This window comes from Prionailurus bengalensis, chromosome A3 (assembly GCF_016509475.1).
Source record: "Prionailurus bengalensis isolate Pbe53 chromosome A3, Fcat_Pben_1.1_paternal_pri, whole genome shotgun sequence".
NCBI lineage: Eukaryota > Metazoa > Chordata > Mammalia > Carnivora > Felidae > Prionailurus > Prionailurus bengalensis.
This window is the reverse complement of record NC_057354.1, coordinates 20,894,741-20,919,656: the sequence shown is the minus strand read 5'-3', so window position 1 is coordinate 20,919,656 and position 24,916 is coordinate 20,894,741. Positions and strand designations below refer to the sequence as shown.

General features: G+C 45.2%; 1 protein-coding gene across 3 annotated transcripts in view; it reads left to right on the top strand.

The window, feature by feature from the left end:
* The first annotated feature begins 719 nt into the window (after nt 1-719).
* Nucleotides 720-24,916, top strand: part of DHX35 (DEAH-box helicase 35) — a 66,530-nt gene continuing 42,333 nt past the window's right edge. For 2 of the 3 annotated variants that reach the window (XM_043602380.1, XM_043602379.1), the window contains exons 1-4: nt 720-860; nt 5,845-5,978; nt 10,961-11,053; nt 18,027-18,104. In XM_043602380.1, coding sequence (XP_043458315.1) covers nt 821-860; nt 5,845-5,978; nt 10,961-11,053; nt 18,027-18,104 — 345 coding nt within the window. In that variant the 5' untranslated portion in view covers nt 720-820. Of the gene's footprint in view, nt 861-5,844; nt 5,979-10,960; nt 11,054-18,026; nt 18,105-23,620; nt 23,726-24,916 lie in introns of all 3 variants that reach the window. The other variant, XM_043602378.1, reaches the window with a different exon arrangement.

Sequence of the window (24,916 nt, the reverse complement as noted above, 5' to 3'; positions counted from 1 at the left end):
TGGGTTAGTACCCTAGCCTAACTTATCTGCCCATTTCTAAGGCCCTTATTTCAACCCATTTCCCCCCCACTGTTTTTCGAGCATTACTTAAGAGCATTACTCTTAAGGCTCCGGAAAATTTCCATACCATTTCCGATGGCTTTATTCACTGATAATAAGTACTACGGTTTATCGAGCATTTTTTTCATTCACTATTCACCCTCCCCACCGCCTTGGACAGAAACTGCAAATAAGGGGCGGAAACCGCAGTACCTGGGCGTACAGTGGGCTCCCAAGAATTATTTACTAGACCGGCAAACTCACGAGGTAGTTACTATGAACCTTCATTTGAAACTACGGAGGAAACTTAAAAAAACCCAGTAGGTCTGGGACGGCTTGTAACATAATCAGCACGTAACACCTAATTCGGGATGGATTATCTCCGTGCCCACCGCGTGCCGCCGGTAGCCGCAAGACTCTCGTGCCGGCGGTTTTCTCCCAAGGCTCGTCCTTCCGGAGGGTACGGCGGCAACGCAGTCCACGCCAAGCTCATGGGCAGGGCATCCAGAATCTTCACACATCGCACTAAAGAGCACGGAGAACGGCGTCCTTTCCCTCAATATGGCGGGCCCGGTCACGTGGGCCAGGGGGCGGGCCGGGGCGGTCTTAGAGAACCGCTGTAGGTCACGTGGCTCGTGGGTGGTGGTGACCACGGGGGCGTGGCCGTAACTCCGCCGGCCCCTCCTGGGCCGAGGCTCCTCGCGGGCCACGCCCCCCGGCCCCTCCGGGGGCTCACGCGCAACGGAGGGGTGGAGTCTCCCTCGTGACCTTTCACCCCAGCATGGCTGCGCCCGTGGGACCGGTGAAGTTCTGGCGACCCGGTAAGGCCCTTGGAGGAACGCTGGGCAGATGCGGCGGCCTGACTTTGGTCTTGGCTCCGCAGACGGCGTCCTGGGGCCTGCGGACCTGCTCGCGGGCCTGACCTCGGTGGGCTGGCCACCGCCGCCGCGGAGCTGGTGGGTTCTGTGGCTCTGGCGCTCACCGTGGTCCGGACGGATTCGGGGGTCCGCCCCCAGGCTGGGCAGAAAGTCTCTGTGTCACCTTGTTCGAGTCTCAGCTTCCCCGGGCCTCGTTTTCCTCGCTCCTGATGCGTGTCTTGCCCAACGCTGGAAAAGCGCTGAAGCGCCCACGCGTGTCCTGTTACCGTCCTGGGGCTACGCTGGGGCGGGACGGGCGGTGCTGCTCAGGGCTTAGGAGCTCAAGCTTTGGAGTGGCGCTGCCGGGGTCAGACTTCTCGGCTCTGCCCTGGGGTAGCAGAGTTCCTTGGGGCAAGTCACTTAAATTTTTTGAGTCGCCTTGACCTCTTCACCTGCAAAATGGGTAGAATAATAACTATCCTGTGGGATTGAATAATGAGCACAGCGCCTTGCCTGACGTAGAGTAAGTCCTCATAAAAAGGGAACGAAGCCTTGTTTTGTTTTAGGGTAATTCTTGCCCATCCCGAGTGGCTACCAGAAAGTGACCATCGTCCTTCGTATTGGCTACCACCGCTTTCTCTCTTGCAGGCAAACACGAATCTTAGTCACAAAATGCGTGGCCTGATTTGGTTTCATTTCTTCATTAATCAGGATTTTATAGAATGTGTACTTGCCAGATCCTGCTAGATACATTAGTTCCTCCCCTTCCATCAATTTCTTGTAAAAAGCAAAAGTTTCTTAACAATTACCAGTTTGTTTTTTTTCCGCCACTTGCACCTCTGCATGTCCGGATGTGCAAAGTAGATTGCAGCAAAAAATGAAATGAGACAGAGTTAGATGGAATTCTGACCTTGCATACAAGTGATGTAGGAGAGAAGCCCAAGCAAGGGATGTGTTAATTCTTTTTTAAAAAATATGTAGTTTGTCACTTAGCGACAGTTTTATTCAGTATTTAAAATCGTCAGCCAGTTATCCATCATGAATTTTATTTGTAGCCAGAAATTAGATCTCATTAGGTAATGAGATAGCCTGCATTTTATTTATTCAAGCCTTTATTAACAGGTCAAAGTGTTAAGTATGATAAAGGCCTGAATGAAAGGTTGAAAATCAGAACAGGATACTATTTTGGCTAAAGAACATGTGGTTATTCCAAGCATTCTATACTGTTATTTAGCTCATTTGTTGAGGGTATACTTATTGAACACCTAACCTTGTGGTCAGGAGACAGGTGACCAGGCTGCTGCTCTGCTCTCAAGATTTATTCTTTTTCTCTCAGTTAGAATATGAAGTTGTGTATCCTTTAATTTTTTTTTATTAGTTTGTTTATTTTTTGAGGTGGGGGAGGGGCAGAGAGAGAGAGGGAGAGAGAGAATCCTAAGTAGTCTCCACGCTGTCAGCGCAGAGCCCGATGCAGGGCTTGAACTCACTAACTGTGAGATTATGACCTGAGCTGAAATCCAGAGTCAGATGCTCATTTGGCTGAGCCACCCAGGCGCCTCTAGGAGAGATACTAAAATGAGGCAGAAAAAGGTGATGGTAAGGAAGATAGTCTCCACAAGTCAGTCTGTAGAGCTATCCTTGACTGCCATATACTAAACTGGTGATTTGGCACAGTCACTTACGTGCTCTGAGTCTCAGTGAGCCTCATCTGTAAATTGGGCATAACACCTACCAAAGGATTCTTTTGAGGATTAAATGAGAATACATGTAAAGCTTTTAGCACTAGATACACATTAAGTATTATAATTACATAAAAGTATAGAAGAGAGGGAAAGATTGGGTGGATAGGAAGTACTTCATAAAGATAGTGACATTTTTGAGGTGAACATTGAAGCACGAATAAGGTTTATTTCATGGAGAGGTAGGAGTACAGAGCTGGGCAAAGGGCGCAGCATGAACAAGGCAAAATGGGATGTGTGCCTCAAGCGTGTCCTAAAAACCAAGATAATTGAGTAGCAAGATGATGTTGTGATAGGATAGGTTATATTTGGGGTCGAGGCAGGAGATGATGGTATTCTATTTCTAGTTCGTTATTGGAAAAAAATGCTGGGACGCCTGGGTGGCTCGGTAGGTTGAGCGTCCGACTTCGGCTCAGGTCATGATCTCACAGCTCTTGAGTTCGAGCCCCGTGTTGGGCTCTGTGCTGACAGCTCGGAGCCTGGAGCCTGCTTTGGATTCTGTGTCTCCCTCCCTCTCTGCCCCTAACCCACGCACATTCTGTCTCTGTCTCTCTCAAAAATAAATAAACATTAAAAAAAAAAAAATTAAGAAAAAAAATGCTGGTCGTGACCCACTACATGCTTTCCATAATCCACTAATTGGGCACCACTCAAATTAAAAAACTGGTTTAGAGGGAATGCCAGATGGGAGGGTGTGGGTGCTGTTGTCATCCTTGTTTTGTAGATGGAGAAGTGAAGGCATTTGTGGTTTGCAGGATTACAGACGTGTACTCTTGTAAGTAAAGAGAATGCTCCCAAGGGAATGGCAGCCATAGGCGGTCAGAATGGGAGGTGGAATATACATAGAAGGAAGCAGTTCTGATTTGGTCAAATGAAGTCTTTCTTTCTTTTTTTTTTTTTTAAAGTTTATTTATTTTGAGAGAGACAGAGAGAACTCCAGCCAGGGAGGGGCAGAGAGAGAGGGAGAATCCCAGGCAGGCTCCACGAGGTCAGTATGCAGAACCCAACGCAGAGCTCAGGCTCCCGAAACTCTGAGATCATGACCTGAGCCAAAAATCAAGAGCCAGGTGTTTAACCAGCTGAGCCACCCAGACTCCCCTGAATGAAGTCTTTTGTCAGGAGGAGACATGTTCCTTATTGATTGGCAGTAGCTCTTGTAAAACATCTCATAACAATATACTTGGATGTACGTTAGAGACAGGGAGGGGTGGGGTAGTGAAGATACCTGGGTGGATTGGACCCTGGTGGGGGGGGGGGGAAGGAAGAGACCTTGCGGGAGCAATGCTAGCATGTTCTAGACATGCTGTAAAAGTTTTAAATGTGTTCTGAAAAGGAGGGAATTTGCGACAAAAACAGAGCTGGTGAGGCTAAGGTATTCTTGGCAGATTTTTCGTGGGTAAAGTCTACAAGAAGTTATTAAGATGTGGCGGTAATAAGAGACAAAAGGAAAGGAAACCTGCTTCTTTGAGCCCAGGCTTTGTTCCAGGTCCTTTTCTATCTTTTATCTTGTTGAAAGGAAGGTCAGCGTTTTGGCAAAAAACAATACAGCAGTGCCCCACTTACCCGATTGTTGGCAATCTTGGACCTCTGGAACACAACTGTGTTCCTCGAAATAAATGGAAAAGGGATTAAAGATCTGTGGCAATGATTCTAAACTTAGCTCTAGGGGGTTTATGGACCACGAGCATTTCGTCTCCTGACCAATTACATGCTGGTGTATTTTTCAGGAGAGAGAGTCCATAGCCTTTTCTAGATTGTCGAAGGGATATGGGACCTCCAAAAAATGTAAAAATAAATCGGTGGCTAAATGTGCTTGTCACAAAGCCCCTGTGTTTCCACATAGCATTATCATCTCCATGAGTTCAGAAGGCCTGGGGGATGATAGTTTTGGATAAGCATCTCTGTAGCGCCCCCCAACAGAAGGCGGTGGGGCACGTCGTTGAACTTCCAGGGAGGGTTTTTATGACTCCCAAAGACATTGCACCCCAGTGCTGACCAGCTCTAGCTTTTGAAAATTGCTTCCTTATGTCGCGTTATGTGTCACTTACCACTTCCAGTTTCTGTTTGAGGGCTACACAAATGAATCCCCGTGAAAAGTTACAGAAGCTGATCATAAAAATTGGACCCATGTTCCTTGTAAGGCATTTTCCTTCTCAGGCTAAAATCCACGGTACCTTGAACAGTGTTTCATGGTGGGATATGGCTTCCCTACTCTTCACCATCCTGAGCACCAGTTTGTCATTGTTCTTACCAAGCAGCTGTCGTGGGAAGCTGTTGTTTAATCTGCTGAGCACAGTGGTTTCTTGGAACAGCGCTTTGCACCCAGCCACCCCGGTTCTGTGATTCACAACGGGGGCTGCCGTCTAGCGCATCCCGCCCCACTGGCCTTGGTTGATCGGATCAGGCTGGGCTTTGGACCTGACCTGGGAGGAGAGGCTCCCCACCCTCCAGACCACACACACCTGGGACTCCCGATCCCCTTTACCTAGTCTCTTATTTTCTCCTTAGCACTTAGAACCACTTCGTGCACTAAGTTACATTCTCTTGGGAGGCAGAATAAAAGAAGCAAGCAAGCTGCAGAGGGGAGGGCCTGCCTCTGTAGCGTTCGCTGCGGTATCTCTTGCCCTCCTGTCCTTGTCGGGTGAGCGAACGGGTGATCGGTGAGGGAGGGTGAGCCTGAGCTCTGGCCCTGTCAGCAGCCTTGATTCCAGCTGGTACAAGAAGCCAAACTTAGCGACAGAAAGGAGCTGATTGAGAGGCTCTGAGATGAGAGAAAGAAAGCCAGCGCAGCTTTGGAGTACCCGGTCCCTGGCGTCCCCAGGCCTTGCTGCTGGAGTCCTGCGGTAGTGCCACCCCTCCTTCGCCTCTGCCAATTCCCATTGGGTTTCTGGCACTTTCAGTAATTAGTAGTAATGTGTGGAGGCCGGGCCTGAAAGCATATTGTCCTCTGTGACATACAGTTACGTGTGGCCAGTTTGGAGCCCAGTGGGACTCTCATCTCTGTTCTTGACGCTTTTAGGGAAGATTTTTGTATTTTCCTAGGTCCTTTCCTAGATGCTTTCCTCAAGTTAAAGTTGATTCTCTTTTAGTAGTTTGAGATAAAGCGCATTGCTGGTGTTGTTTACCTTCATCTTTGAATTTGCAACGTCTGCACATTTTTCTGTTCGTTGGTTGCATCAGAGCATCTGAAAAAAGCATTTCTGTTGCAGGTACAGAGGGACCCGGCGTCAGCATCTCTGAAGAGAGACAGAGTCTAGCCGAAAATTCTGCAACAACCGTTGTTTACAATCCTTACGCTGCCCTTTCCGTAGAGCAGCAGAGGCAGAAGCTGCCGGTGTTCAAGGTACACTGAATAAGAATGCGCAGTCTGTTGGTCCAAAGCAGCGTGCAGTGGCTCCGTACTTGGTACTGAAGTGGACTCCTAATGATTTTTTTTTTTTTTTTTTTTTTTTTTAAATTTTTTTTTTTCAACGTTTTTTATTTATTTTTGGGACAGAGAGAGACAGAGCATGAACGGGGGAGGGGCAGAGAGAGAGGGAGACACAGAATTGGAAACAGGCTCCAGGCTCTGAGCCGTCAGCCCAGAGCCTGACGCGGGGCTTGAACTCACGGACCGCGAGATCGCGACCTGGCTGAAGTCGGACGCTTAACCGACTGCGCCACCCAGGCGCCCCTCCTAATGATTCTTTAGAGGGGCGACTCTTAATGATTCTTTAGAGGGGCACCTGGGTGGCTCAGTCAGTTGAGCGTCCGACTTCGGCTCAGGTCATGATCTCACGGTTCGTGAGTCCGAGCCCCGCATCGGGCTCTGTGCTGACAGCTCGGAGCCTGGAGCCTGCTTCGGATTCTGTGTCTCCTTCTCCCTCTGCCCCTTCCCCACTCATGTGCTCTGTCTCTCAAAAATGAGTAAACATTAAAAAAAAAAATTAAAAAAAAAAAAGATTCTTCAGAACACAGTGAGCTCAGAGCTACCCTTATGTAAGGGGACTAGCTTTTCAAAATATGTGTGTGTTAGTTAACCATATCAATCTTGAAAGTCCTTAAGGTTTTTTTTAGTTAAATCTTATGTATTGAAAAACTTTGCTTTCAGTTGTGGACAAATTAAAATATAAAGAAGAGTAGAGAAAATAGCACAACGAACTTCTATGCCTCCAGCTTCAACAAATTAACCAACGTATGGCCAGTTTTAGCTTCATTAAAACATTTTTTTTTAATGTTTATTTATTGTTGAGAGAGACATAGACAGAATGCAAGTGGGTTAGGGGTAGAGAGGGAGGGAGACATAGAATCCGAAGGAGACTCCAGGCTCCGAGCTGTCAGCACAGAGCTCGACGTGGGGCTCAAACTCACGAACCGCGAGATCATAACCTCAGCCAGTCGGATGCTCAACCAACTGAGCCACCCGGGCGCCCCTTAGCTTTATTTTTAAAGGCAAATTTTAAACAAGACTAGTTGGGAATGTGAGGTTGTTTCGGTGGAAGAGGTCAACTCCAACTGACCCAGTGACGGGATGTGGGTGGTTGTTATGGGCTGTGTGCACATCCAGACACTTGATTTTATTGGTCTCATGAAGTGGACATATTTATCTCAAGAGGCCAGAGCATAAACTAGAATTCAGAATATGTTCATTTAGGGGCGCCTGGGTGGCGCAGTCGGTTAAGCGTCCGACTTCAGCCAGGTCACGATCTCGCGGTCCGTGAGTTCGAGCCCCGCGTCAGGCTCTGGGCTGACGGCTCGGAGCCTGGAGCCTGTTTCCGATTCTGTGTCTCCCTCTCTCTCTGCCCCTCCCCCGTTCATGCTCTGTCTCTCTCTGTCCCCCAAAAAATAAATAAACTTTGAAACAAAACAAAACAAAACAAAACAGAATATGTTCATTTATAGCCATAGTTCTTCAGTATGGACCGACACGGTCCATGGACACACTTTCTCCCTGTTGCCAAGACCACATGGGAAGCCAAATTGTAATCGGGAAGTGAGTGCAGGGCCAAAGGCCATTTAGATATAGCTGAAGAATATTTCTTTCATATAGCCCCCCCATCAAGGGTGACGAGCTCTCCCTGCCTCACGAGGTGCCTCTGGAATGACCCAAGTAGGTGTGGCCACCAGCACCCGAGATTGTCTCTCTTTCGCTTGGACAGTGCTGGGGGAAGGCTGCCAAGTTCTTCTGCTAAGGGAGTCCCTCTGTATAGACTGTGCTAATGATTTCTCTTCTATTAATTCGTGCTTTCTCCAAGTGGATTTGAAGCAGAATCCTTCTTACGTTAGCCAAGTCACCTTGGTTAGAGCTTTATGTGGCCCCAAACATTTTAGTCACTTGTGTACTGATGTTTCTGGATTTCTCCCTCAGGTGATTAGCCTCACCCAGTACGTGTGAATGTAAACAGGTTTGCCCCTCAGGAGATAAGCTTATAGGTTCACTGTTGCTGCCTCAGTGGTAAGGGACAGCCTGAACTGCGGTGAAGTATCGAGACTCTGGAGCTCGACTTTAGAGTTCAAACCCAAGCTTCATCGCTTGTGTGCTGTGTGATCTTGCTTGACCATCTGAGCTTCTGTTTTGTTATCTGTGACATGGGACTGATGGCACCTGCCTCAGAGGATCCATAAGGGGCCCAGACGAGCTAATCCACATCGAGCCTTTAGCTGGGTACCTGACATACAGTAAACGTTCGAGTACACAGATAATTACTGTTTACCAAGTATTGAATTTTGGCCTTTTCTGGACTGTTCTTCATTCTCCAACTGAACTTATAATATATGATAAATGAAACAGTAGGAAAAAGCCATCAAGATTTAACATACGTTGACGGAAATTAAAATGGTAAGAAGAGGGATATAAGTTATTGATAAGCAAAACAATTTAAATTTAAGCACATTTTGGCTCTCTTGAGACGTTACAGATAAATGTAGACAAAAAGGGTAAAAGTTAACTCATTCACCAACCCCTGCGCCATTAACTAAAAGTAGATTTAAAAACAAACTGAAACGAAAGGGGCAGTAAAGTTAAAGTCACTCCCTTTCCCCTGATGACTTACAAGGCTGCCTGCTCCTCGACTGCCTCCTGTCGGCTGGTGTTCCCATTAGGGCCCTGACGCCGCTATGAGAGGTTTCCCCTTACTCCCTCAACAGCCGCCTCTTGAAGCTCAGTTCCCCCCCTCCTCACCAGCTCTTGGATTTCCCTGCTTGGGCCTCTGGGTGGTAGGGTCATTCTCTGTCTCCGGATTGGGAATTTTGTCATTTCTCTCTCTGTTGTCACACACTGGACTTCTCCATTCGCAGTCCCTCGTATTTAGGATGTGACGTATGAATTAATTGCCTTCTGTTTCTTCGTGCCCAGTCTCGTGTGGTGCTGCCCGGTTTTCTCACAGCACTGAGAGCCCATCCAACGCCCCCCGGGAAAGTCCAGACTCTCGCTCTGCATGCACGGCCTTTCACAGGGAAGCCGGGACCACCCCTCTCGTAATCATTCCCAAACCATTCCCGGAGCTTTTCGTGGGCTTTTGTTGGTGCCCCTTGAATAGAGTTGGTACTATTTGCTTGTTTCCGTTTTCTTTCTTTTGCTTATGTTATTTCCCTTTCCTGGAATGTCTTGTCTGTTTCTGTCTGTATTCAGATTGTCTTTCAAGTTTTCCTTGACCATCCGTCCATTTATCCATTCACCCATCGACTGGATGGATTTTCCATTTACGAAATACCTGCAAAGATCCCAAACCTCTCACCTTCCCTTACCCAAAACAAAAGAAAGCACAAAGTCCAGCGTGTAGGCTAGTCAGTGTAGGTCACCTGCAGCAGGCTCTCCTTTGGGGGCTTGAGATATGCCGATTCCTGGGCTCTGTCCTAAACCTGCTGAATCAAACCCTGAGGGTAGGGCTGGGAATCTTCATTTTTACTTTGTTTAAGTGTTACTTATTTTGAGAGAGAGAGAGAGAGAGCAGGGGAGGGGCAGAGAGAGAGGGAGAGAGAGAATCTCAGGCAAGCTCTATGCCAACACCGCAGAGCCCGACACAGGGCTCGAACTCACGAACCGTGAGATGGTGACCTGGGCTGAAATCAAGAGTTGGATGCTTAACCGACTGAGCCACCCAGGCGCCTTAGGAATCTTCATTTTTTAACAAATATCCTAAGAGGTTTCTCACACTAAGATGTGAGAACTACATGCTTAGACCCCATATGCCAAATTCAAAAACCCCAAACAGCCAATACCTTACTGGGTCAGTTAGGCAGCCTTTCTGCTCTCCCAGTCCTCACCACATTATTGGTGCAGAATCAGATGGGTTGAGTGGTGGTCAGAGTGCGGGAACTTGGCAGGGCTTACTTCATTCCAAACCAGGTAGTTAGGGAATACTTTCATGACTCTCTGGAATATCAGGTGCATCTGTAAACAAATGCGGGTACAAAAATATATCCTGAAGCTAAGTAGACAGGATGTGGAAATGATCTGAGTTTTCAGGGGCCAAACCAGTATTTCTGCTCACACTAAATGGGTAAAGGAAGGCTCACTTGAAATCTAGATGCAACCTACAGGTGCTGTAGTGTGAACTCAGATATAGAGGTAGAGGTGAAAGCATATTCTTTTTTCTTTCTTTCTTTCTTTTTTCCCCCCAGTTAATAAATGAAAGAATTTGTAATTAGATAATACATAATTGTACAAAGTGTAAAGGTCTCCTTCACATCCTTGCCCCTCCCTGGCCACCCTCTTCCACTCCTAGAGACGTTACAATGACCAGTTTCTTGTTTTGTTTTGTTTTGTTTTGTTTTTCCCGAAGAGAGCTTGTACGTAAGCATATATGTATTTACCCTTTCTTTAAAAGCATAAATGGTAGTGTATTATTTACACGGTTCTGTGTCTTTCCTCTCTTAACATACCTTGTTGACCATTGGTTATCAGTGCAAATAGACATTCGTTCTTTTTAACAACCATGTGTATTCCGTTATTGGAGTGTATCGTAACTGACCTAACCCTGTTGGTGGACATTTAGACCGGTTGAAGTTTTGGCTGTTATAAACAACCCTTCAGTGAGTGTGCTGTATGTGCACTTCTTTGTTCACATGTATTAGTACGTCTGCAATTAAACTCTTTGGAAGTGACCATGTTGAATTAAAGGTTAAGTACATTGTATATTTTGGTGAGTTATTGCTCTCAAGTGCACTTGGTTCAGCTTATATAGACACCAACAGTATGTCTGCGAGTTGGAAATACATTTTGATAGTTCTTTTTAAAATTGACTTGCCTTTGGCCGACAGCTCCTTTCATAATGTTTAAAAGTCTTTGTTTCGTTCTTTTGAGGAAATGTATGGCTTTTTACAACGTAGGGTTGTATTTTTCAGCTTCGGAATCATATATTATACTTGGTCGAAAACTATCAGACAGTGGTGATTGTCGGAGAGACGGGATGTGGAAAGAGCACACAGATCCCACAAGTGAGTATACGCTTCGCTGTGTCTTTGCACTTATATTTGGCTGGAAGGGTTTTGCAACTTGAGAACTCTCTTTACTATAATTTGCATTTTTAAGATCTGCCATCAGAGAGAAAATATCAACCCAACTGGATGTTTTTTATTCAACTTCTGGCTCTTGTGGTTTCTTTGATTAGTGTCAAAGTAACACTCGGCTTGGATTTGATATAATTCCACGGTAACGATTGAATAGCCATACTCTGAAAGGAACGGTGGGGGCTCCTTCAAAGAGGTGTAATGTGTAGTTTTGGCCTTCGAATAGTTACAGGTGAAGAGGAAAGTAAAAGGAATACTGCTATAGTTGTAAATAAAAATGGACGACTAAAGAAATACCCCCCGTGGGAGTGGAAGGAACCCCCCGTGCAGGGCAAAGCCCTATCTAGCGTGGACACAAGTTGACAGAAGGATCGGGAAAGGCCTTGTAAGAGAAATGGCATTTAGAGTAGACATTGAACACCCATGGCAGCTGGTGGGAAGACGTTCTCCTCCAGGGAATATTGTGCTCAGCGCTGCTGGGGTGTGAGAAGTGTTTGGGACTCAGAAGAGTTCCCAGTTAGGGTGAGATCAAAGTATGTCTTATGAGGGTGAAGAGTGATGTGTAAGTAAGTGTAAGTAAGTGGTCAGGGATGGGGGTTGTTGCAGGTCTTTCTTTCCTCTTTAATGTAGATTTTTATTGAAGTATAAAACGCATGTTGAGAAGTTCTAATGTCATAATTGTACAGCTTGATAAATTTTCACAAGTGAATACACCTGTGTTACTAGCACCCAGATCAAGAAGCAGAACACTATTACCAGAGCCCCAGAAGTCCCCTTGTGTCCCCTTCTGGTCTCCTGGCCTCTCCTCCTGTTCCTGCAACACAAGGGTGTTTCTTATTCTGGCTTCTCATACCACAGATTTGTTCTGCCTTTTTTATTTTAAATTAAAAAAAAAATTATGTATTTTTGATAGCGAGAGGCAGAACACAAGTGGGGGAGGGGAGGAGACACAGAATCTGAAGCGGCCTCCAGGCTCCGAGCTGTCAGGACAGAGCCCGACGCGGGGCACGAACTCACAAACTGCGAGAGCATGCCCTGAGCCAAAGTCGGCCGCTTAACCGACTGAACCACCCGGGCGCCCCTGTTCTGCCTATTTTTGAACTTGTACAAAGAGATAATATAACTTCTTTTACCCGACCCAATAATGGGTTTAGGATGTGACCCAGACATAGGTATTTCTTAAAAGGTCCCCCGGTGATTAATGTGTAGCCCGGGAAAGACAGGCGGAAGGGAACGGACAGCAGTAGAGGAAGGACGGCAGGGCACGTGGCGAGCTGCAAGGAAGACAGGTGCACGTGGTGTCAAGCCCTTAGCAAATTACTTGCTTCCTGCAGAGAGCCACGGGAGAAGGGCCACGCCAAGTTACCAAGAGACTACCAGAGAGTCGTGATAATCCCAGCCATCATCATCATGAAACAAGTAGTGAGTGGTAAACAAGTGCTACATAAAGTGGTCACTTTGCACACGTTACTCTGTTTAATTCCCAGTGACCCTGCCAGGCAGGTACTGTTATTATTACCTTCATGTCACAGATGAGGACATTAGCAGTGATGTGGAGGAGGGGGCAAGGGTGAAAGATGGGCCACGTGAGTTGAGGTGGTCTCAGTTTGTTTTGGAATCAGTCTGTATGCTTCTTTAGTCATCTCAGCGTAACTGTGCTATGTTAACAAAAGAACCTGAAAATCTCGGTGGCTTAAGAACACAAAGGTGTATTTCTTCTTTACGCCGTGTGGTCTTGGGTCGATAACGCAAGATGGCTGCTCCACATGGTCAGTGGGACCTAGGATGCTGGCCCAGTTCTTGTCTGGGCCTTGGGAGTCTTCACGGTAGATGGCGGAATTGTGAGATGGCTCAGGTGTCAGGACTCGTGACTGGTTGTGGCACTCCTCACGTTGCCTTGGAGAAAGCAAGTTTCACGGCCAGGCCCGATAGCAGTAGGGTGGCGGTATATGTAATCCTCCTATCAGGTGGGTGGCAGATATTTGGATCCATAGTACAGTACAGCACAACGATCCGGTCATTTCCCCCAGCAAGGCTTGGCTGCCAGGTAACAGAGAGAGGGCCTGCTGAGCAGCGAGTCCAGGGAAAGAGTGGCCTGGAGGCCAGAGAGCGGGGTCTGAGGATCCAGCCTGGGCAGTGTGGCAGCGAACGAAGGTAATTGGTTTAAAATTTTAAGGTTTATTTTAACGTTTATTTTCATCTTTTTAATTTTGGAGGAATATTTAATAGGTTCACATCATTTAAAATTCAAAGGCATGGAAGAACATCAAAAGAAAGGATTTCTCTTTTGCCCTATCTTCTGATCCTCATTTCCTTTATACAGATACAATGGATGTTAGTAGTTTCGCAGATAGAGATTTTCTTATTGCGTTTACAGAAAAGTGTGCGTGTACCTCTTTTTAAAGCACAAGTGGTGGCACGTATCCATGCTTTAATATACCTGGTCCTTTTTTCCAGTTAATGTGTCATTTTTCAGTTGCATAGATTCTCCATAATTTATTTTACCAGTTCCCAGTTGAGAGGCATTTAGGTTGTTTCCAGTTTTGTATTATCGCAGTGATGAAGTGAGTCAATTTTCATATGTATCATTTTGTACGCATATGGGTATACTTACAGAATAAATAGAGGAGTTATGGAGGTAATGGATCCAAGGGCACGTACATGTGAATTTAATTACTTTTAAGGAACTGTATTTTCTTACAGGCACTGTGTTTTTTTAATGCATTCTTCTGGTACACAGTTGAAAAAAGCACAAGAGAATAAATGGTAAAGCGTGAGTCTCCTAAGCTTTGCTGGTGAAATTGGCTAGGTCATTGTGATAGATGATTATATTGTTGGTCCGAATATCTGCTACCCCTCGTGTGGACGGATCATCTCCCTTTCCTCACCACGGAGTTTCTCTTCTCCGAGATTACCACAACTTCTTCTTATGGCCTAGGAAAATTGGACAGGCTGAGTGAGGAGCTGAAGGTCATGGCAAGAATATGGAGCAGGTTTTCTTAACAAACCGTCTTGCTGGATTTATATAATATCTTTCCTTGGAAAAGTACTGCATGCTGAAGCACCAAACACCAGTTTTGAAATTTCACAAACTATATGTAGAACCCAGATGATATTTTTTCCCAGAGCTCTGTCAAAACAATGGATTATGCAAACAAGCTTCCTTACTACAATTTTTATTAGTGCTGTTTCTGATGGAGTGCTTCCTAATCCCACTCCTTAACAAGAGGACCGGATTTGGTGACCCTTAAAAAGAGCGGAGATGGAATTCAGCGTGACATAACACTGCCTTTTGATAGCAACACTATACCTGCTTTCGCAGCAGCTTTTCATTTCCATCTGTCAGTGGTCATTAGCATGCAGAAGTCTGAATCACAGGTGTATTGAGGAGACTGGCTTCGTGGACAGGTTGTCTGTTATTATGGAAATTCTTTTTCTTTCGCTTACCACTGTTATTAAGAGATTGACTACACTTATGTATATTTTATTTTGGATGGGAGAATTGTGTCCCAGTTTTGTGACAGGGCTGTGGTTTGCAGAGCTTAAATTCCAGGGCTTAGATTTTTAATCTGTCCCGGGACAAGTTATGTGATCTCTTTGTTTGCTTATCTCTACATTGTTGATGATGCTGTTAACCTTCCTTATAGGATTTGTTGCGAGGATTAAATGGGCTTGTGTGTGCAAGGTGCTCAGCACGGTTCTGGCACTTAATAATGTAGTCCTTGAATCTTGGCTGTTGTTTCATTTTTTTTCCTAAGTTTTTTTTTTTTCTTTATTTTAGAGAGAGCATTCAGGGGAGAATGGCAGAGGGGGAGAGAGAGAGAGAGAGAGAGAGAAAGGCGTCGGGGGAGGGAGGGAGGGAAAATCTCAAGCAGGCTTCACACCCAGTGAGAAGCCCGACGCAGGACTTGATCCCATGACTCTGGGATCATGACCTGAGCCAAAATCAAGAGTCAGATGCTCCATGGACCGAGCCACCCAGGCGCCCTGTAGCTATTGTTTCTTGTGGCTCTGGTTTTGCGTTTGTGTTGTTTGGTGTGGTTGGTAGTGTCTTATGTATGTATTTAATGTTTAATACAAGAGAGAGAAACTTGACAGTTTTTATAGCAAAAAACCTACATTTGTTGTTCCTTAGTCATTTTTTTTTTAAACTGTTATTTCCAGCTAATTCTGGACGAATGGAACAGTTGCAAAAACAATGCAGAATTCCCTTAAACCTCTCACCCCACCTCCCCTAGTACAGTAATCAAAAGCGGGACATCACTGTTGGTATGGTGCAACAGCTGGGCTGGAAATCGTACCCAGTCTCTTCAGTTTTCTCACCAGTGTCCTTTTCCAGTTCCAAGATCCAGGACCCCAGGTTGCAGTTAGTTGTTATTTCTGCCTAGTCTTCTCTAGGCTGGCACAGTGTCCTAGCCTGGAGTCTCTTTCTCATCTTTCGTGACCTTGACATTTTTGAAGAGTACTGAGCATTTATTTTCTGGAGTCCCTCTCAGTTTGGATTTGCATGATGTTTTCCCATGATTAGAATGGGCTGATGCATTGATGCATTTTGGGAAAGAATACCACAGAATTGCTGTATCCTTCTCAGTGCGTCATATCACGGGGTTTGAGATGCTAATGTCTGATCACTGGCGAGGTTCATCTTGGTTAAGGTGCCAGGGTTTGCGTATAACGTTACTGTCTTTCCCTTTGTAGTTGGTAAATATCCTTGGGGGGAGATATTTTTAGACTGCAGATACTCCCCTTCCCTTCAGGATTTGCCTCCTAATGTTAGCATCCTTCAGTGGATCTTTTGTTTTTTTCTTTTAATTAATTAATTTATTTTGAGAGAGAGAGAGAGAGAGAGAGAGAGAGAGAGAGCGAGCGAGCACAAGCAGGAGAAGGGCAGAGAGAGAGGGAGAGAGAGAGAGAATCCCAAGCCAGCTCCACACTGTCAGTGCGAGGAGCCCGATGCAAGGCTCGAACTCACGAACTGCAGGACCATGTGTGACCTGAACTGGAATCAAACATTTAACTGACTGGGTCACCCAGATGCCCCTCCCTCAGTGGATCTTGTCTGCAGCAGTTACTCAGGTGTTTGCTTAATACTTTTCTCTTTTCTCTTTTTTTTCCTTCATTAAATGGAATCTTCTGTAAGGAAGAACTGTCTTTTCTCGCTCGTTTATTTATTTATTCAATTATTTATGTACATCAATGTGGATTCATGGCTCTATATTTTGTTCTGTGGGTTAAAATCCAGTGCTATCCTTTTTAGTTTGTTAGTTTGATCATCAGGAGCTCCTTTACTTAGGCCCTGTGTTCTTTCTAAAAGCCTCCGTCCTTTTTTTTTGAACCTTTCCTTACCTTCTGGTACCGTAGGATGTTCCAGGCTTGTCTAAGGTTTTCCCTGCACTAGACCTGGAATCCAACACTCTGCAAGGAGCCCTGGTTCCTTTATTGGAGAACGGTGTTTAGAAATCAAGATTTGGGTGCTAGGGTGCCCATTGCTACTGAGGTGACATTGCTGTGAGTCTTCAGTGGGTCGATTTAGGAAATCTTTATGTGACTACCACTCCCCACATATAAGAGCATCTGTATATCTATGTCAATCTGTATATGTATTAAAAACCTTGAACTTATGCCGATACTTCTGATTCCAGTCCCACACCACAGGGCTCATTTTAGCCTTTCTTGATTTGTAACTTTTCCCCAACAGGGAGAAACTCAGACCTCATTGTTTACAGTATGTTAACTTATGTGTTAGATTCTAGTATAAACATAAAGCGCTTTTAGAATTGCTAACCCATATGCCCATTTGCTTATTTACTAACATTTACTAACTGGGTCACAGTCCTCTTTGTCTTTGGCTTTACAGCATCCAGTCCAGACATTGTTCTCCAGTTGCTTAGGTCAGGTCTTTTCCACTGGCTTCGTTGTGATCGCGTTATTCATTTGCACTACAGAAAGGGCCATGTGTTAGCGTTTGTATTTCCTTCTGATTTCTCTTCACTTACATCTCGGTCAGTTTGTTTATTTTTTGGGTACTTGAAGAGCACGTGAAACATGACTGGCTCTAAGAGTCAGAGCTCCACAAAATCATCTACTCAGAACATTGTCACTCCCTCTTCGTCCCCTGCTGCCCTGTTTCTATTTCTCCCTTTTTCCTGCCAATCCTTCGTAGACCAGCATTCTCTCTAGTTCCTTCCCTTATTTCTTTTGAACAAGTGAGCAGGTACGTTTTTATGTGGTGGCATTTTTGTTCTTTTTTTCCTACTGTAGAATATGTACTCCTGGTGACACAATGTCGATGTTATAAAAATATATAACTGATAACCACTGTTATCCACCTTAGGCTTTAAAAATGTAAACGATAAAATAAATATATAACAAATGAATACATAAAGCAAATAAATGTGTAAATAAATCAGATAAGTACACATAATCAAATTTTTTGTGTACTGATGTAATGGCATATGTACACGGACAAAACTCAGTTATTTTTATTTAATCTGACTAAGATGTTTTGTATGGTTGATATTTACATTGAGTTGGCTCGGCGTGTACTTTAAAATTCTTTGTTCTGTGGATTCAGCAGCGTTCTGTGTGACTCACGGATAGCTGTTTATTCCTCCAGGCAGCACTGGTACCTGGAAATTAGTAAGATCGGAGCGTCAGAATGTTGACCATGTGCCTTGGTTCTTCTGATTATTAGCTCTGATGTGAACGCAGGCAAATTACCTAACATTTCCAAGCCTCAGATCCCTCATTTGTGAAATAATTTCCAAAATGTCTGCTGGGATAAGAACCCTCTGTCACTAACTTTGTCAGCGATTTTGACACAAGACGAGGTTACCTTGGGGGAAGCGGGTTCTGGAGAAGTGGTGTCGCGTGCAAACTGAGGTGTGCTTTTTTTCTGCAGTACCTTGCAGAAGCTGGCTGGACGGCCGAAGGAAGAGTCGTGGGAGTGACCCAGCCCCGAAGAGTGGCAGCTGTCACAGTGAGTCTCTTTTCCGTGTTGCAAAAACTCCATCTGCATCTTCTGTTTTCAGTGGCTTATTTTGTTTTCTTGTTTCCTGAGAGCTCCAAGTGAATACGAAGTGGCTCCTTAAGTATTTTAATTCTTCAGTTTAAAAAGAGTTGTGACCTGCTTATTTTTGCAAAGTTGGTGCTTGTATGAGCTTGACGAATTTTTAAAGTAGTAATAAAGTACAGAGGAAATCACAACAAACAAAAAATAATGAAAAAACGAAAATCTCATCGCCCAGTGAAAACCTTTTGAACATTTGTGAACATCGTTCCAAGCTCTGCTTTTATGTTCACGTAAAGATGAATCGGTTGGATGGACGGGAGTAGTTCTGCAAACATGGGGTCCCGGCTGTGCATTTGCCTTTGTTGGATTTAACAAAAGGGGAAACTGGAGTGAAGCAGGAGTCGGTGCTGAACGCGGGAGAGGTGGGTGTTCGCCACAGGAAAACGTATGAGAGCTTAAAAACTAAGAGAAAAGATCCCAAAGAGCTTGACGATGTTACTTGTTTTTGAAACCACATTCGGTAGTTTCCTGTGACAGACGAACAAATGCACACTTACTCTCTGTATATTTTCTCCCTCCGTTTGTTATAGATGCAGTGCTAGGATTTTTAATTTCAAGGGTTATAAATACATGTTCTTTTCCTGTAATCACCAATCGCTCCCACAGCTGATGAACTTTAATTCTAGTTTAAATAGAGCCAGTGTGGGGCGCCTGGGTGGCGCAGTCGGTTAAACGTCCGACTTCAGCCAGGTCACGATCTTGCGGTCCGTGAGTTCTAGCCCCGCGTCGGGCTCTGGGCTGATGGCTCAGAGCCTGGAGCCTGCTTCTGATTCTGTGTCTCCCTCTCTCTCTGCCCCTCTCCCGTTCATACTCTGTCTCTCTCTGTCCCAAAAATAAATAAAAAATGTTGAAAAAAAAGTCTTAAAAAAATAAATAAATAAATAAATAAATAAATAAATAGAGCCAGTGTTCATCGCCAGTTCTCTTCCGTGGTTTTGCTAACCTCGAATGGTTCATTTTGCCTTATTTCTTCATTGGCTGAATTTTCTGTGCCTGAGAACGTTTGATTGTGGTCTTTGTTACGAAATTCTTGGTTCACACTCTCTTTCCCTAGGAACTGTGCAGACACTGTGCACTGCCCTTGGCCTGGAGGATCACTGTGTAGATGCCTGAGTTCCAGCGGTTTCTCTCCGCTGCCCTCCTGGCTCACTTTCCCTGCTTGTAAGCCTGTTTTTGTGCCGGGATACGTCTCGATGCTGATTGTTCTGTCTCATTTTTTTCTTAAATGTGGAAGAACTTTCTGCCTTCAGGTTCAAATCTCAGGTTTTCTTCTGTTAGATGTTGGCAAACTTCCGTTCCATATATGTTTTCTTTTGTGTAAGGGCATCAATTCAGTGATATTAGATATCCTTTGTTTGCTTTTAGTGTTTATCACCATCTCTGGAATCATCTGCTCTTTTGCGGTTTCTTTTGTAAGATTTCTCCAAGCCTGTCCGCAATGTTTGTGATTGTTTTTAGTCAAATGTATTCTGTTTGGGTTCCTTTATATCTCTACTTGGGTCTCATAATCACTTCTTTGAAGGTTTTTTTCATTTTGTTTTGTTTTGTTATTTGTTTTGCTTTAAAAGAGAAGTGAGGGGCGCCTGGGTAGCCCAGTTGTCTGACTCTTGGTTTCAGCTCAGGTGGTGATCTCATGGTTCACGAGTTTGAGCCCTGCATTGGGATTCTCTCTCTCCCCTCCCCTGCATGTGCACGCACACTGTCTCTCTCTCTCTCTCTCTCTCTCTCTCCCTCAAAATAAATGTCTAAAATGGGAGGAGATATTACAATACATTACAAATTTTAAAGGTGATAATATTACAAATTTTTTTTAAAAACCCAGAAAAATAACACAGTGTTATTATTAACTGCCTGACACATTTCTGTAAATCCTTTTGGCCGGCAGTTGTTGACTGCCTTGCCATGGATCGCCTCTTCACACCACAGTGATTTCCTATTCTTTTTTTTTACAGAGGGAGTAGAGCAACATTTTCATGTTTCCCTGGAACAGTCGATTCACATTTGCTTTTTATTATTGCCACTGTGGAAAAGTTTCTTTAATTTTGTAAGTGGTTGTTTGTAGCATTGTATACGTTTGGGGAATTGTTCTCAAATTTGAGAAAAGCCTCTCAAGGGTCTGTCCTATGGAAGCTGTGAGATTTGGGGACCTCCACAGACTGACTTGTGACCTGCCCATTTAAAACCTTAATCCTGCTTGTTTCTTGGGAAGATCCCTTTTTCGTGTGTGCCAGAACCTAGGATTGAACCGTGGAAAAGACTTTTAGAATTTCTTTTTAATTGCTTTTTTGCTTGTGTTCCTGCCTTTCTTTCCTTCCTGGTCGGCTTCGCTGCGGCGGGCTGGCGTTAGTCCTTTGATGATAATTGCTCATCCTTGCAGTGGGCCACCGACGGCCGCAGAATGTTGAGGCTCCGCTGGGCTGGATAACGCACAGCCTCCCCCCACATCTCTTCTCCTCCTTTGCTGGGCCAAGGTGGGGCTGCGGAGCTCGAGGCGCACGCCGTAGGGATTGCAGAGGTCTGTCAAGGCTCATGACAAAATTCTTTGGGCTCTCTGGCTTAGGATTCGATACTTGCTGCCTGACTGCATGCCTCTCCTTCAGTCCTCTCCCCCTTGTGATTGTCTGCTATCACAATGGATTTCCACTGAGACATGTCCTAGGTCTTCTGGACCCGAACACGCTGCTGTTTCTTGTCTTCCTAAAATAAGGATTGTCCGTCCTGACTGTTGGGGCCGTGGCACCACATTAAGCCGTAGTCGGCCATGGTTGACCTTGGAGCCTCTCTAGAGTCAGGCCTCAGGGCATCTGGCAGCTGTGCTTCCCAGTTTGTTGTCTGGCCTTGTGGCTCTTTCCTCCTGTATCATCGGAGATACAGGTTGTGGCTGATAATATGTTTTCTTTCTTTTATTGTTTTAAATTAGCTCTTCAGAGGAATGCCTCTATTTTGCCATCTTTACCTGGACAAGAAACGAATCCTGTTGCCTTGAGTTACTTGTGCTCTGTACTGAGTTTTAATTATTGTGTCATCTTTTTTTTCCCCAAAGTCCATTTTCTGATTGTCTTCAAGGCAGAAATTATTGATAAACATTTTTTTCTGAGCCTGTGTAAGTAAAAACAAGAGATAACAGTTGGGAAACCACTAGACTTAGTAACCTTCTATGTCACTGAAAGATGACTCAGTTACTTAGGAATTAGAGCAATTTTTCCTGTATGTAGTTCGGACTCCCAGCTCTTAATCACTCCGCGTTTTGCTCCAAATTTGTAGCTATGGATAATTTCCACGAAGCCCCATGCCTTCTCTTGAAAGGGCAAAGAGTGTATAAATCAACGGGGTAGTGTTAATAGAGCTGTGAAGTTGGGAATGCTACATCTCAAAAAGTACTTTGTGTGCAGACTAAACTCTGAAAACCATCTCAGAGGCTGAGAACAGATCGCGCAAGCCTTTGCTCAATCTCCGTGAGAGGCGGTCCGCCTAATGAGGATATCTGTTGGACTGCTAGGGTCTGGGTTCGCCTTCAAGACCAGGCCCTGCCTTGACCTGTGATTCAGGACAAGCCCTAACCCTGTCTTACTTCGGTTTCTTCCTCTGGGAAAACAAGGGTACCTCGCCCACCTCGTGGGCCGTGCGCGTATTTAGCGAGATACAGTTTTTGGAGACTTGGAGCACAGCACGGGCCGGTGGTTAGTGCTCGGTGACTGGGTTCTCCTTTTTGTTTCCTTTTCCCTGTGTTTGTTTGCCTGTGTCAAAAACATAGTATTTACCCAGTCCGGTTGATGCAGTCATTGGGAGTGAAACTTAAATAGTAGAGGTAAAAATCTGTCAGAAAGCCTTTTCAATGTCCAGTGATGTGATCATACATGAAAGACTAAAATAAAAAGTTTGAAAATAAAATATCTTGGATAGCAGATGCGTCCGAATCATGAAGTAATAAGGCTTGGCCCGAGGGCTGAGTGCAGGGAGGCTCCGGGCTCCTGCCCCTGGGGCCGCCGCAGCCCAGCGGCACTGGCAGGAAGCCCTGCCTGCAGACACCTCCTGTGCCGGCCCACGTCCCCGACCCAGGACTCGGAGACTCCGTGGAGAGGTCGCCTCACCTGTGGGAGCGGGCGCCCGGCTGCCTGCCTCGCGTGGGGGGCGGTGTGCCAGGTCCCCGGGAAGCCTCTCTACTACCGTTTGCCTGTAGTTCTTTTCAGTTAGGTAGTTTATACGGTGAACATTAAACTCTTTATTTTCTTTTTATTGCTCTCCCACTTTGATATTTATCTATTATTTCAAATATTCTCCATTAATAAGTTGACGGCCTTTGCCTTCGAGGGGTGGTGGGAGTTCTTGCCGTTGGGTTTTGTCTTCTCTTTCCTGTGTTCACCTCCCATTTGTCATGTGTTGGTAAGTGAAGAAGAAATCTATAGATTGGGGTCTTTCTTTTTTTTTTTAATTTTTTTTTCAACGTTTATTTATTTTTGGGACAGAGAGAGACAGAGCATGAACAGGGGAGGGGCAGAGAGAGAGGGAGACACAGAATCGGAAACAGGCTCCAGGCTCCGAGCCATCAGCCCAGAGCCCGACGCGGGGCTCGAACTCACAGACCGTGAGATCGTGACCTGGCTGAAGTCGGACGCTTAACCGACTGCGCCACCCAGGCGCCCCTAGATTGGGGTCTTTCTAATATATTGTTATGTGTCTTGTTTTCTACTCTTACTTTATTAAGGTAACTTGGATCCTTCATTAACCTTCTCACCTGCTTATCCACCCTGTTCCTTTTTTTCATCTTTTAACCTACGTTCTTCTTTTTTGTTTCCCCTTTTACTGCTTTTTTGGTAGCTGGGGCACTGTTGCAAATTGTTTTAGGTTATCTGCCCCTGGAAACGTCATTGCTTTGCCTCCAAAGGGAAAATGAACTTGGCCCAGTGTTGAATGGGATCATTCCCGTTCTCCTGCCTTCACGGTCCAGTGGAAGGTACTTTATTTCGAGGCGTGAAGACGTGAAAATTTGTCCTTAGTCCGTGTGCTAAAGAAAGCTTTACTAGGGTGTAATCTTGTCACTTCTTCAACTTTTTGCTTCGGCCGCCAGGAAATGCCGAGCCGAATTTGTGGCTCAACCGAAATCATGTTGGCACATCCATGTTTTAAAATTCTCTCATTGGCTTTGGTCTTTTGAATTTTGTCTGCCATTTCTTTGCTCTGTAACACCTTTATGCGATTCCATTGTGCGGCTTATTGTTACACGGTAGTTAATTATAAGCTGCCTCAAGTTGGGTGTAGAATAAATCACATGCTTGCTCTCTGATGACCTGCCCCTTTTCTTCTCATTCTCCATGGTGTTCACATACTATTCAAAAAATAAGGGACCTTTAGATTTTCCACAGGATGTGCTCTGTGCAGTAATTTCTGCGTCTCTGTTTTCAGCATGATCTTTCTTCCCAAAGGTTGCAGGGAGAGTAGCTGAGGAAAGGGGTGCGCTGCTGGGCCACGAGGTGGGCTACTGCATCCGCTTTGATGACTGCACCGACCCACTGGCCACGAGAATTAAGGTGAAGTGCTCACACTGCTTTTCGTGCTGTGAACCAAGAAGATTATTGGGGGGAAATTACGAACGTGCAGCCTCACTGCTGACGGGGACCTTGATGCCATGGCAGAAAGTGTATGAAATCACCCTGCCCTCAGGGAGATGAGTCCGCGGGAGGTGCGGCGCTCTCCCAGAGAGTCCTTGAATCATAGCCCAGAAGGGACCTTGGAAGGAAGGTTAAGCCCTTGGTTCGACAGATGAAGAGGTTGAGGGTCCGGGAGGTTGAATGGCTTGTCTGAGGTCTGTGCCCGTTGGTGATGGGACCAGGACTCGAGGCTGTCCTTTCTTCCGTGTGTTTTATTGTTTTTCCACCAATTCACACAGCTGTCAAAACAAAGAGACTTGCCTGCGAAAGACTTAACAACAGGGACAAGGCAGTATCAGTTGATACGCATGGAATTCCCAAAGTTAGAACTTGGCCATTTTTACAGGAGGACAGATTTTTACTTGTGTGTTCTTTGACTAGTTGCTACTGTTGAAACAATCAGCATCCGTGGTAATCAGTATACAGTCACCGGGGCGTCTGCTCCTCAGGGCAGTGCTGGAGTCGTTCTCATCAGACAGTACTGCAGAACAATGCAAATGCCCTGATGAAATGGAAATTGGTTATAAGAATCTCCATTACCTCTCAATTTGCAGCAGAGGAAAGTTGAAAATAATCAGATGAACCAAACAAGGTGGTGATTTATAAAAATAGGGATCTTATTTTCTAGATTTCTGTATTTTGTTACCTTTGAGATTTTGCCAGGTCAAGGGGACATTCTTCTGTACCATCAAATATATTTAAAAGTAGGTAATATAGCAAATTGTTCAATTAAAACGGTCGTTTCTGAGTCTTTGACGAGAAGCTTCTGTATTCCATTTGGCCATCATTTTTAAGGTGCTCTGCTCCTACCTGCTGCCTGTCGTCGGTGGTGGGTCCTCCTCCTCACTGCTCTGCGTATTTGTGGCAGAGCCTGTACCAGGCTCAGGATGGAAGCGCATCCTGTTCTTAAACACGAAACAAAAAGTAGAAACACTAAGCTATAGCATGTGAGGGAGATGGTTAGCCTGGTTAAAGTACTGAGCTGTTTTAGACGACATTAATAACGTAGTTACTACTGCATGTTTTTGAAGCATTTTAGAAACATTCGTTAATCCGAAATAATAATAGCTG